Source organism: Phaethon lepturus, unplaced genomic scaffold (assembly GCF_000687285.1).
Source record: "Phaethon lepturus isolate BGI_N335 unplaced genomic scaffold, ASM68728v1 scaffold38936, whole genome shotgun sequence".
NCBI lineage: Eukaryota > Metazoa > Chordata > Aves > Phaethontiformes > Phaethontidae > Phaethon > Phaethon lepturus.
In genome coordinates this window covers 52,696-66,802 of record NW_010546357.1, presented here as the reverse complement: position 1 = coordinate 66,802, position 14,107 = coordinate 52,696, and the positions used below count along the sequence as shown (strand labels likewise).

General features: G+C 34.9%; 1 protein-coding gene across 1 annotated transcript in view; it reads right to left on the bottom strand.

The window, feature by feature from the left end:
* Positions 1–492: 492 nt before the first annotated feature.
* The window catches only part of RAB28 (RAB28, member RAS oncogene family), a gene marked incomplete at its 5' end in the record, with an annotated part of 59,189 nt that continues 45,574 nt past the window's right edge, over positions 493–14,107 (bottom strand). Inside the window, 3 exons of the mRNA XM_010289262.1 lie at positions 493–925; positions 8,205–8,282; positions 11,212–11,315. Coding sequence (XP_010287564.1) covers positions 833–925; positions 8,205–8,282; positions 11,212–11,315 — 275 coding nt within the window. The remainder of the gene's footprint in view (positions 926–8,204; positions 8,283–11,211; positions 11,316–14,107) is intronic.

The following is a 14,107-nucleotide window of genomic DNA, read 5'->3' as shown; positions in this document are numbered from 1 at the left end:
TTCAGTTGGTTATTAAAAATGACTGATCCTAATTGATCTATCAACAGTTTCTAATGCACGCTGAATATATCACTCAACATTTACAGCCCAAACTGTTGACTGAGGTTCATCCATATTCATGAAGACATGTGAGCATATCTACTACCACAAGAAGTAATGCTGATGTGGGAATAAAAATACACAAAAACACTAGCATTTTTCAGAGCATCCATAGAGATACCTTGAGACTTCTGAAGAGTAACTATTTTTATATTAGAGCTTTATTTCAAGCACTCTTTCTTACTGGATACAATTTATACATTTTGCACTATGTATATATATTAGGGGAATACTTTCCAAATTATCCCTAGATAAAATATATTACGTGCTTAAAATTATTCCAGCAATAGCTTTTCCAAGTTACATTTTGCCAAGTGTTAGTTCAGATGACAGGAGAAAAAAAGAAAAAAATTTTAAAATGCTTTGGCAAAATACCCTTCCATAGTGACGTCTTTAAAAGTATTTTGAATGCAGGACTTCTTCATCCATATTTATTCTGGTATCAGTCAAATAGATAGGAGGAAACACATAAACACAGTTATACTGCTTTATTTAAATATAATTTAAAAGAATATAGATCTTAATTTTTCATAGTGTGTGGTCTCATGTTTGAATTTCAGCCAGTCAAAAAACTGACTGCTGCTTCTCAACGCACAATGGTGCAATACATTTTTGAAACCTCTAATTGCATTGTGGCGACGATCACTGTTAAAACAAAGTTCCTGGTAATCCCAGAGCCTGTGTCAAGATAGGAGGACCGCCAAAGGTATCAAAACAGAGAAGAATAGCATGGTCATTGAACTGCACACATTGAGCTTCTAGGAGGATTAACGGTTCTTGTCACAGGCTCCTGGCTGTAGTTGACAATATCTGCCTTCACCACCCTCTGTCATAAAAGAAAACACAGTAACAATCAGAAAATATAACCTTCATGTTGACAAAGCATTCAACAAATATTTTAGTACAAAATACGAAGAGAAAAAAATTAGGCAAAACAGACACTGTTTAGGGTTTTTTTCATTACTGTACAAAAAGTCTTATCAGGTGCTAATTCTTGTTCTAAATACCAGTTTATCCATACTATGCAGAAGGCAGCACCTTGGTAGGTTTTCACACTACAAGTGGAACATGACTTTTTTGCAAAAGCAATGAATACTGTTTTACTTCCATGAAAGTTGTTTTGTATGGAAATAGTAAAACAGTATTTGTTTGCAAAGACTATGTATGCATTCTTTAAGAATAACTGCCTAAACTGTAATTGGAAATTGTACGTAAGTTTGTCTTTCCATCTTTACTCCAAGCACTGCACAGGAAAATATGGACAGAATTCAAAACAAATTTCAAATACAATATTTCAAAAAAACTTTCATAGGCAGACTGACTAGAGACTAAATTAACATAAGAAGAACCTCTGCATACCATAAATATTTATTTTCTGCTACAGATCCAACAGATATTACCCATTCTATTTACAAAGCATTTGATAAGACTGTCGGTCTCTCCTATATTAGGAGAAGGAAATGAGGTTCCAGTTTTGTGTCCATTTCCATCTGAGGCAGCTATGTAACATTTTCGATATACAGCACTGAAGGACCTTCCTAATACAGTAACATGAAAGATTTCAAAGTTTCTATGAACTTTCTGGTTATTAGAAAGACTCTAATTGCACACAGAGTTCCAAATTAATATGTTAAGTATTTCAAGTGCTTAAAGAGACAAAATATATTTTTCCAACAGAACTTACTGTAACAGTTGTTACTTTCATGTAAAAGCAATGCAGCTTGGAAAAAAAAACAACCACCCAAGTTTTCCATCAATACCTGAACTACTGCATTGAGCAGACTTTGCTCTGGCAGTTGGAAGTGTTGTGGTGTTGGTTATCTTCTTCAGGATATTTCACTAGTTCTGCCCTGACAACATGCTGTTAATCATGTATCAACATAATGGATAGAGGGCAAGGAGAAGAATGTAAAAAGAAAAGAGAAGGGAAAAAAAACAGAGAGATTCATCAGTAGTTGAAAAGAATGAAATGAATGACATAAAAAGACTATGCAGAAGCAAAATAAAAGTGGGTTTCTCTTCAGCTCTTATGCTGAATATGATACAAGAGCAACACTCTAGCTGAACGCATCACTATCAGCATCAGGGTTGCTTCTCAACCTTCTTCAAGAACGTGCCCTTTCAAAGCACCGAAGTGAAACATTCATACATGCAATCAACGGAAGTGTGTTAAAGCAAGAGAAGGGACAGAATAAAAAGGAAGACAATTCAGGGGAAGAAGAGATGACAATGGCCTATTCCTTTAAGTCTAGGGTACTTAAATGTTACTTTAGTTAGCTTCCTAATAACTATTTTAACAAGTAGATGTACACATGCATCTTTTCCATTACATAACTATTGCATTACAACTAAATAAATAATCAAAAGCAGTGATATAAGTTAACAACCTCACATCTAAGTGCTGTAAAGCTTTGATTTTTATTTCATATAAAAACAAAAGGCTTTCATTTTTCCTCTTAAAGAAAAAACAAAACTTTTGAAAGTTTTCTCACTATCAATACAGCATTCAAGCAAAGGGGAGAAAAATTCATAGAACAATTTCAGCAAATCAGTAACAGAAGAGGTAGGTCTGCTATGAAATATAACCTAAACCAGTTTAATAGCTTTTTCTTAAAAACTTCAACTTCTACACAATATATTTTCAAGGTTAAAACGAATGGATAAATGAATAAATACTATTATTTTAAAGGAAACAATATATAAACCGGATTATATGACTACATAAACAGTGTATGTTAAAGATTACCTCTGTAAATAAAACCTGTATGTCAAACAAGCAACAATAATTGAACTGGCTGGTAAGGGATCTGGATTTATTAGCTGCTGATGTACTCTTCTTGAGTTTAATTGATGACATTCATATTATCTTATCTAGTGGACAACACTCATGATTTACTGGACTCCTGGCCTGATGTTATCAAGGGAAAGGTTGCCAAATCCCATGTAAGGTGGCAGGAGGAGTTTTAGCATTAAAGAGTGTTATCTGACCTCACAGGACCTACTTTCTTCATACCAATCTTTTGACGAGAGCTGAGGAGGAAAAAAAAAAAAAAAAAAAAAGTCTTGCAATCAGTAGGCAATTAATTGTGCCTCAAACCATTGGTCTAAATCCCATCCTGTAAACACAGGCAGGTTAGTGACCCATGCGTTAGCATGCTGTAGCAAGAAAGTGACTATCATAAATGACTTGGATTTTCTAAAGGAATTTAATCTAAATAAGAGTAAAAAAAAACCACCGCAACATTTCTTCTATTAACTTCAGGATAATTAAAAACTTGAGCTTCTTTGTATCAGTTTCTGTGTCAGGCATATCATTGCCACGGTTCAAACCACTGTCAATAATGAGAAATAATCTTTCCTGGTGCAGGTCCTCTGAATTTCACATCTGATTTATCTGCCAAACATTTTAGTGTACAAAGCTGGCACACATACCCTAGTTTGCTGAACTGGCATTTAGAGAGAAAACTACACATCACTTACAAAAATGCTAGCTCTTGCCAATGCCAAGGAACAAAGCTGTACCCCATGCAGTTTTTACACTACAGTTGAAAGTAAAAAGTATAGAAAGAAAAACATTTGATTAGTAAAGGAGCTATTTCCTCAAATTTCCTCAGACCCTTGCGATTTAAAACGGAGAGTATTTTGAGGACTGAAAATAAGTCAGAATCTGCAATTTTCTTACTTTGGAACTGTTCCACTTCAAAAACATGCTCTACTTTCCAGTCACGCATAAAGAGTAATCTAGTTCTTTGTTTCACCACAGTTTTGACCAAATAAAGGTTTGATTAACAGTCATCTCAGCATGTTAACACACAAGGTTTAGTAGCTCTAGCTGAGACAGTTTAAAAACTTACCACCCCCAAATGTCTGTCCTATTCCTCTGCTGGAGATCACTGCTGCCAAAGGAGAGCTGGTGGAATGTAACGTGTACTTGCACCTCATCCGCTTCAGCACAAAGTCTGGCAGCTTCACTTAAAAACAACTTTTCAGCAGCAGTTTAAGCTAAGCTGCTCAACTTCACCCTGATGTGGCCAAGGCACATGATCACCTTCCATTTTCTGATTCTGCTGTAGGAGTGATAAATTCCAGCAAAAGGGCAGTAACAAATAGCTTGGGTTGCATTAATATCTTAAACTGCTGCAGCTGTCTTCTAAAACAATGCACGGTAAATAAATATCTAAGGCTTATTCTTGCAGTTAATTAACAGAATTTTTGCTGTTAATTTGAAGGGGACCAAGAACCCCATCTACCAGTCAAAGCTCAGAAGTCATGACTCAAGCCCCGCAAATTCATACAAGTTAAAATAATGTGTTTGGGATTCCTATTACTTATTTCTAACCACCTGTGAGTCACTTTTAAGTTAGATCTTCCTAGTGACTGTGACAATCATAGCTGATTTCAAACACAGTAAATATGATCTTCAGGCATAAAATCAAAAAGACGAGAAATAATTTTAAAGGGTATTCTCAATATTAGACAATCAGTAATTATGAAAAAAATGCAAAATAAAACATAATTCACATATAACATTTCACTATTGGCATTTTACACAAACTCAGTATTTCATCTTATACTTTGTTACCACCTACACTGAATGAAGACATCTGATGTTCTGACAAACATATTCAAGCAACAACCTTCTCATTTTTCATAATGAGGAACCCTCACATTACACAAAATATGGAAAATTTGAAGATATAATCCAGTGTGTAAATAGGGCACATTTGTAAAAATTTATTTAAGGATGAGTCACACTTACTATTGTATTTTTTGTTTCTTTATACCATTTATCTAGCATCCATCTATCTATCTATCTACTTTTACAGTCCAATAGCTAGAGTATTAAATGCCTAAAAATTTTAAGGAACACATTCACATAACTGTTCTACAATTTAAGGAAGCCCTGTGCCCATTTTACAGATGGAAGGGAAGAAAAAAAAAAAAAGGATAAAAACAAGCACCACACTAAGTAACCTGTTACCTGTCATAGCAAAAATCTGTGGTAAACCAGGAACCTAGTAATGGCATCTAACCAGCCAAGAGATCCGCTCTATGGTTTTGGGAAACAGCATCACCACATTACTTCAGTTAGTCTTTTCCACTGCAGACTAATAAATTTCTCTCAAGAAATGTCCTTCTATTCATCTCCCTGAGGACATGAAGGTTAAAGTTTTCCTTCTCCAATTTTACATAGACTTTACCTTTCCTATCTTACAAGTGACCAACATATTTGGTTCCATACAAGAAGGAACCTTAAGATACAGCTAACAGAGAGACACTCCAATACAATTCCCATTGGTTTCTCACTGACTTAAATTTGGGCAATTCCTAAGGCCCACTCAAAATAGCACTCTGAAAGGAAGCAAATGTTTTACTGGTAGCGAAGAACTGTTGCTTGTTTGGAATAGATTGAAACTATGCTTGATTAGCAGAATGTTGCAAAGTCAAGCAGCTGCCTTCCAGCTCTGACTCTTTAGCTACATGCACAGCGTAGCCCCACGTAGTGACTCCTGCTGTACCTGAAAGGCGACAATGAAGTTTCTTTTCTGTCCAACTCCATTTACCAGCTTTGTTTCTACTTTTGTTGTTGTTGTTCTTAGGGGGGGTTACCTTTTTTTTTTAATCACTATAGCTTGGATTCACATTAACAGTAATGTGTGAGGCCACAGTGAGTTTTTAATTTATGCATATGAGATATTTATAGGTTACTGCTACTGCAATTTGTGTAGTATCAATTTTGTCTGATCCACATATTGCATATTCCATTGCAATAACCCAACAAAATTAAAAACTGTAATTATAATACTAAGGTAGGAAGAATCCTACTTAAAGCTGATACCAATTTGACGTAGAAAGTTAGGTACTCTTGACTCAGGGCTATATAGAGGTTCTTACTTTAAAAACAACCTAAAAATAGACACTTTCTTTAGAAAGCTACAATTTTCTGCATAACCCCATTTCTCATATTCTCTTTTTAATTTAAGGTGCTTGCATACCTATCTACAAGCTCACACCTGAGTTACCAGAACACACCACCGCAGAGAGGTCTAAGACAGAGTTCCAGTGCTAGCTAAACAACCAAAAGAACTCTCTATGTGCTAAATTATTTATATGCAAATAATCATAGAGCTCAGAACAATTGATGGATGGTACCTTTGCAGTAAAAGATCATTGAAAAGACACAGTATTTCTCTAACTATAAGTTACAGGTTTTCAAAGCTCCTTAGCTTTGCTTTAGGTATGCACTATAAGTATATTTTACCATTTTACTGTTTGCAATAAAGTTTTCTAGCTAACCACTTCAACACAGATTGTAAACACTGCTGTGCAAGACATTGCCAGAAATTACAAATTTATTGTATATTTCAAAAGCAGGAGACCAAGCTGTACATAAGAAATGTTTGGCCTTTCTTTTAAATAAACCTATGGACTTGTTTTGTGGTATTTGTTTAATATTCATGGTAACCAGCAGTTCCAAGATATCACACTACTAGAACCTTTCGTTCAATAAGTAAATTTACTTATTGAATTTAAATTTACAATAAGCGTATTGTAGTGTTAAACATCATTATACAGTAAGGGTTGCCTCAGTAGTATAATCTTTGTTTTCGAGGTTTCTGAAACTGGGTTCGTATAAAATCTTTGGTTTAAACCTATGCACACAGTCTTCCTCGCAGGAAAATTATTTTTAGAAGCAGGAACTAGGAAGGAGGTGGTAAGGGAAAAAGGGTTATATTAGAAAACAACCTACTTGCCTGTTATTTGAACAATTAACACATTTTTAATCTGCTAACTTCCACTGATAAAAATTAAGTGACTTTGAACTCTGGTAAATACAATTAAGCAAGTACTTACATTGTAATTAATGTAGTTCCAGTTCAAATGTTTAAAAACAGTGGAAACGTTTTCTCCCCACTAATTCATAAGGTCATAAAACAATGTTCTCGTTAGAGTCATTTTGCATACGTGAATTACTGAACAGCATGAACTGCAACAAAGCTCTGCTACAGTTCCGAGCAGGACGTGCAGCAGGGTTTTCCCATGCATTCACAGTGAAATCGCTATATTCACATCCCTAACTCACTGCTAACCAATGTAAGAGAATGGGGGACAACCTTTGTGACGACCTTCCCACCTATTGCTGGGAAACATTTTCCTCTCTCTCAGCCCTTTCTTACTGCAGAGGAAATGGCAGAAAATCCCCAAGATAACACTCATAATGCAAAGAACAAAACACAAAATGCAAGGGCAGAAACTATGCAGGTCCTTTAGGGGGAGATTATTTGGGACTGGTACAGTGAGAAAAATAATTGCAGATGCCAGGGGCCGTAATAGCTACCCAAACGCATGACTCCACAGGTCTGCCTGCTGTTGAGAATGGGTGTGCTGAACCAGAAAGGATTCATTTCTCATCTGCACATCATCATAAAATAGGAAATAGTCACTAAAATGTCAATATTCATTCCCCGAGGCAGATATTCACTACTGAGGAACGTATTCTTGTCCTGTATTATACACGCACACAATGAAAAATAAAATCAGAGATTAACCAAACACAGGATTTGACATAGTTAATTCCTGACTCTGTGACTGACAAATAATATTTTTTCCTGTGTGACTACAATGAAGATTGGTTTGGGACATTTCCACTCACAGAAGCTTATGCCTTCTATCCCTTAAATCTCTGTTCTAAAATGAAATTTGTTTTTAAATATGTAAAGAATTAAAAAGGAACAATTATCATTAACACTGTACCTGACATCAATGCACAGTAATTAATGTATATGTGTCTTCCATGATACCTGTATATGCATACGTATAGAGAGATTTTAATTTCTAAAACAATCTTAGGTACTATTTTTACAGGAAAAGCTCTCAAACTGAAGTTTTTTCCTGATTTTGTGAACACATATTTTCTTGTTTCAGCAAGTTTATCATGATGGATAAATAAAGAATTATTATTTTTTTAAAGCTGTTGTGAAAGTAATTGTCTTCAGAACAACAGATGCAGCTTGCTTTAAAGGACAGTTATTAATTTGCAATTAGATTTCTTTTTTAATACTAAATAAAATACTCAGAAAAAACATGTATTTGTGGAAAATCACCTGTGATTGTTCCAATTCTGCTTTGTTTAATTTGATGCCAAGTATGTCAGCAGCAATTCTCTGAAAACACAAGAAGACCTATGGAAAAAAATAAAATTGCATTTAAATGATTAAAAACAGACATCCTTTAGGTTCTTTCAAATTTATCAAACTATTCTTGAACTGTAAACAACGAGATATACAAAAGTATGACCTGCGCAAAGCAGATCTGAAAATAACCTCATCTGGTACATTCAATTTTGTTTAAAAATTGGAGAAAATAACTCAACAATGCTACAAGCAATGAACAGTATACTGGATTGTTAAGTAACACTCCCACTCTGCCTCCAGAGACCTAAGTTTAAACAAGCTTTTACACAGCCCACCTCTCAAATTCTACTCTCAGTGCTATAAAATATGAATAAGGGTATTCACTGATGTTTAGCACAAAAATATATTACCAGAGTATTGTGCAATAGAGATGTGGGTTTCTGAAACTGAGAACAGAACTATGCATCAGCATCATCAAAATCTCTACTATACGTGTTTAAAAAATATTAGCAGTATGAAAGCCAAGCAATGATACATTTGTTCTGAAGAGTCTTGCAAAACATTATGAGTGTTAATACTGAACAGAAGTTATCTAGGAAACAGGCAAGATGGTGCAGAGCATGCACCAGCCTAGCAGAGTCAGACTTTGGACATGGTTTGACAGATAACATGGGGTGGCAATGCTATCATAACTAACCGCTTCACTTCATCTCAATCCAGTCCACCAACCTTACTGTTTAGGCAGCTGCATTTTAAATGAGATTAAAGAACACAACAGATGTTAAAGAGCAGCAGCTTAAGCTTGCACTGCTGCTGAACACTGTATTGTCAAGCTACGCATTTTATCTACATGGTTATTCAATTGAGCTCACAATCTAAACTAACAACAAACATTGCTTTTCCTCATGTAGCTGCCACCCCCAAAAGGTAAGGTCTGTAAAAGTGCTTTTAGTCATTTTCAATGAGAATTCAAAAAAATACCATTTACACAATCTCTTCTTACACCTGGCATGGAAACTAGTAGCGAATTAGTGGCACAACCAACAGGCTACAGTAGCTTCCAAAATAATTTCTCTTTCTCTTAACTATTTGGTCTATTCTACTAGCATCCACACAGCAAGACGGGAAATCCTGAACAGGCTTACCTTTTCCAGAGACCAACTTTAACCCACACTAGGCTCTCAGGTGCACTAGATCACCTGCCATGAGGATGCTTTGTGTACAAAACATGGGGCACGAGTTCAGTGCTTCAGTTATGTAATTTGATGGACAGTAAGACAGTTGGCTATACTAAATCTTTCATGAAAGTTTTTCTCCCCTGAGGAGACTTTTGCGCTTTTCTCTGTACATAAAATTATCTTTTGCAAACGTTGGAAAGATCTGAGGTAAACAAAACAAATCATTTATCTTAACTGAGTATTTAAGATTCCTCTAGTACTGGAGTACTGCTACTCCACAGTAGCAATGGATGGCCTCTTCTTAAATCACTCTCTAGGGTAAACATCCTGTCTTTCCTGCACAAGTACCCAAATACATGAAGATTTTGAAAGGCCAGTGTGCGGTAACAGTGAAAGAGTTAATTCAAATCTATATTGAACTAAAAATAAACTACTGTAAACCATACCTCATACCTTCTTTTGCTAGTAGATATTTAAACAGAGATTTCTGGTTAATGCTTTCTATGTATGTTCAGATTTACTTTTGTTTTTAAACAGTACATTAAAAGAAAGTACAATCAGTATATGTAGTGAGATGCGGCTGTAATTCATGGATCAATTAGAAAGATGTAATGAAGATTCCTTCATAATTTGTAATGTTAAATATATCTACCTTATAAAAAAGAACTGCTTTTTCCTCCTATTACCAAATCCCACCAAAAAGACTGTCTCCTTGAGAAAGAAATACATTTTATCAGATGCACACTTCATTGACTGAAGTATTATAAAATTTTTCTTCTGTTCCTAGCATAAAAAGCTTGAATTTTCACACTTTATACAAAAATTTATGCCAAAGATTTAACACAAACTATAAGGAGAATCAGGATTTACTGCATTTGTAACAGCAGTATTGTTAGACTGTACAGAATAACTATTATCTTATAAAATTAGCCACTCCAGTGTAGAAGTTTCATCAAAGATCTTAAAACAAGTGATTCCATTTGTTACAGAATTATATTTCCATATAATTGAACATGGTCTTACTGTTCAATAACGTAAAAATAAAGTAAACTATTTTATCATAAATAGGAGACAGATACAGGACTGTTTTATGGGAATGACAAAGTCATTAGGCATATGACAGAAATCAAGCGAAACAATACAGTGTGATTTAATTAGACTGATATGGTCAATTGAAAAAGAAATTTTTCTTCCATAGGCTTCCAACTAAAACAAATAGCTCAAGAGTCAAAAAATTGTTCAAAAATGTGCTCTGCAAAGCATTACAAATACCAGAATGTTCAAATTTCAATGGACCTGCAGAGGGAGTGTCTCTCATGGCTCAGGACCCTTATTAAAAACTTTGATCACAACAGGGTCTTGCGACATTATCAACTGTTGGAAGTGTCTATATTGATGGCCTACAGATGGGACTCCACCTGCATTGAATGAATACATTTAGCTACAAGCTGACAGCAAACAGAGATCTAGCTGGTCTCAGCTCTCATGCTGATGTATAAGCTACACCATTTCCATATTAAAATGTAAGCCTCAAACTGCAAATCAGATGAGAAGCTACTGTAATTAATGAAGAACACATACACTTATACAAGGGTATTGTATATAAGAACTATTTTTAAGAACTTTTTTATTAAGAACTATTTTTCACCCAAGTAGGTAGGCAAAAAGAAACTGCAGCAGCCAATGATTTCTTATGTGAAGTATAATAAAACTGCTACATCATATCCCAGACTAATGGCTTTCTTAAAAAAAAAAAAAAAAAGAGAGAGATCCACAAGGATTTTCTTCTTCTTACTTACAGAATCTCCTGTCTTGGCCGACACGAAATGGCTACTGAAATTGTTTTCCTGACAAAATCGTTGGTGCTTGTCAATTTTCACTGTGCGCATATGCTCCAAGTCAACTAAAAATAAGTTGAAAAAAGGAAAAATTACAGAAGTACAGCCCATTTAACTGTCTCAGAAATTATGCATTGGATACATATCAGATGTAATCTTTTTCTTTATAGGTGTATGCAAATACAAGCTTCTTTCTTTTTATAATTATTTGCCAAAATAAAAATAACTAAGTACCTCAGATGAACATAATTTGCAAAACTAAAATGAAACCACAATTAAAATTATATGGTCAAATGCAACAAATTCATATCTGAAATAAAGGACAAATTTATTTCTGCATACACACAAGAAATTTGTAACAACTTCACTGCTAACTACACATAAAAACCTGATACAGAACTAAATTTTGTGCATTCTGTTTGCAAGGATGATGCATATTGGAGATTCCACTGTAATCTAAAGACTTTTACAAAATAGAGTTCACCAAGTACATCTTAATCTACATATTTTTTCTAAGTAAAAAATGTAAATGAGTTATAAAGAATTTTATTGCAGAACATGGTACAGCAAAAACATTCACTATAGTAAAAAAAATTAACTGAGTAAAAACATTAGTGCTTAGTTACTTGTATGTGAAATTTTCAATTCCACAAAGGTATGGTTCAGAAAATTAAAAACAGTAAAATGCGTATTTCAAGAATCACACACATTTTAATTTTTATCATTTTACAACCATTGGAAGTACAGCAAAGCTTTCAAATGGTATTTTATGTTGAAAAGCACTAGTTGGTTCCAAAACAACATGGAACTCAAGTCTTGCACAGGTTTTATTGTGTACATTCCAGTTCCTCCAAATCTGATCCTAACGTAACTGGAAACTATATTGAACAGTTTCTCTTTTTATTGCATTACAGTTCCTATAAGGGTGTTGACTCAATGCCGTCAAATTATAAGGCAAATATATTCAGAAGGATTTAAGGACAACCAGGCTCTTTGAGTCAATACAGGAAAAAAAAACTTAAACTGATTTCCTGAGGAAGGGACCCAACTGACTTGTAAAAACTTGTAAATTTGCAAATCTAGTAAGCCTGCATAATAGTGTCATTTGATTATCAGCTGAAAAAATGCTCTCCTACTACATAAAAGGCTTTATTTTAAAATGATATTGGAGGTCTTTAATTTGTAGGCTCTGGAGATTTTCTCTTGGCGATTTTTAGTCTAACAGGGGATTCCTACACCCCATTTATACTGCTTACCTTGGTTAATGTGGAGTTTTTGCCACATATTACTGTTCCTTGCACATCAGTAAGGCCTTGTTTATAAGAACAGGCCTAAAATCATCCAGTTACCACAGGCATTAATTTGTGAAGGACTAAAATACTAAGCTATTAACACTGATGTTTGTAGTACAGTCTTTCATAATACTAAACGCAGAATATATAGTTTCATAAAAAATAGGAAGAACAAACACGTTTACTAGGATAAAACCCAAAGTCGATAACAATTTTGTTACAAACTCATGCAGTCTACATAACAGCTACTTAACTTTTTCCTCTGAAAAATAACTACCAGAAGAGAGCCTCTGCTGAAATGCTTTTAAGAACAAAACACAGCATACTGCCTAAAGCATATCATTATTAACTATTATTTTTACTCTTCACATATCAGCCTTAAGTGCATCTTGGAAAACACAACAGTGAGATTACTCTTTGGGGAAAAATAAATACATATTTTCCTTATTTTTATTTGATGAGCTCTTAAAGGAACCTTAACCCCACCTCCAAATTTCACTCACTGTATTTCTTTGACTATACCCAAACCCCAAACACCTACACATGATTACAATAAAAGGAGCAAGAGAGAGAGAGCGCGCGTTCACACTGTATCCCTTTACAATACCACGACATGCTTATGTAAGTCCATAAAGACAAGCTCGCAAGTTACAATCTCTCTCAGACTCTCTTTCCCAGAAAGGAAAGAATAGGGAGTGGAAGAACACAACAGCATGCTAAAAGGTTGATGAATTTTCAGGAAGAAAATGCCACTGCCATCTTGGAAATCATATCCTCCAATTCCTCCCATCTTCTATTTGAAGAAACGACAAGAATAATATATGGTCAGTGAAGCATATACTTTAAAACAGTAGAGAAATTGAAAGCATACAACATCCTAGAATCTACCAGACTGGAAGTGAAAAATCAAGGTGAAATTATGTTTCTGAATTTTGGGTAATTCTCAGTCCCTCTCCCCACTTACAAGTATTTCAGCTTGTGCCTTCTGAATTATGGGCAGTCTGCTGTGAACTGTACAGTTACTGTTACGCTAGATAACTGCCAGGTAACTGTCCATGTGCACACTCTCAGCCACAGCAAACGCAAGGCAATTCATGTTACATTAGCTCTCAATGAAAGAGGGCACAGTTTTAGTAAAAGAAAAGGGTTTCAAGCATTAATAAACGTTTAACTATAAAAAGTTGCAGTTTGCAGTCAATGAAAGACGACTAGGCTGACTCAAATTACTTTGCATTGCCACAGGCTAAGGGCACAATCATAGACAGTTACTGAAGATCAGCTAAACTACAGGGAATAGTTACCCTCCAGTCCTCGGGGTTTTGGTTTTTGGGGTTTTTTTGGGGGGTGGGGGGGGTGTGTTTTTTTTAACATCTGACATTGGTCAGCTCAACAGGCAGAATTCTTAGCACACCAGGAGATAAGTCTTGTCCAGCTTTTATTTAGACACCACAGCAAAAAGACTTTAAGGAGGGATTTGGAGGAGAAAAATGATTTTCTAAAAAGATGTTTATAAGGAATGCAGGGACTTTATAGAAAGAAAACTAACAGCTGGCCAATGTGGGCTG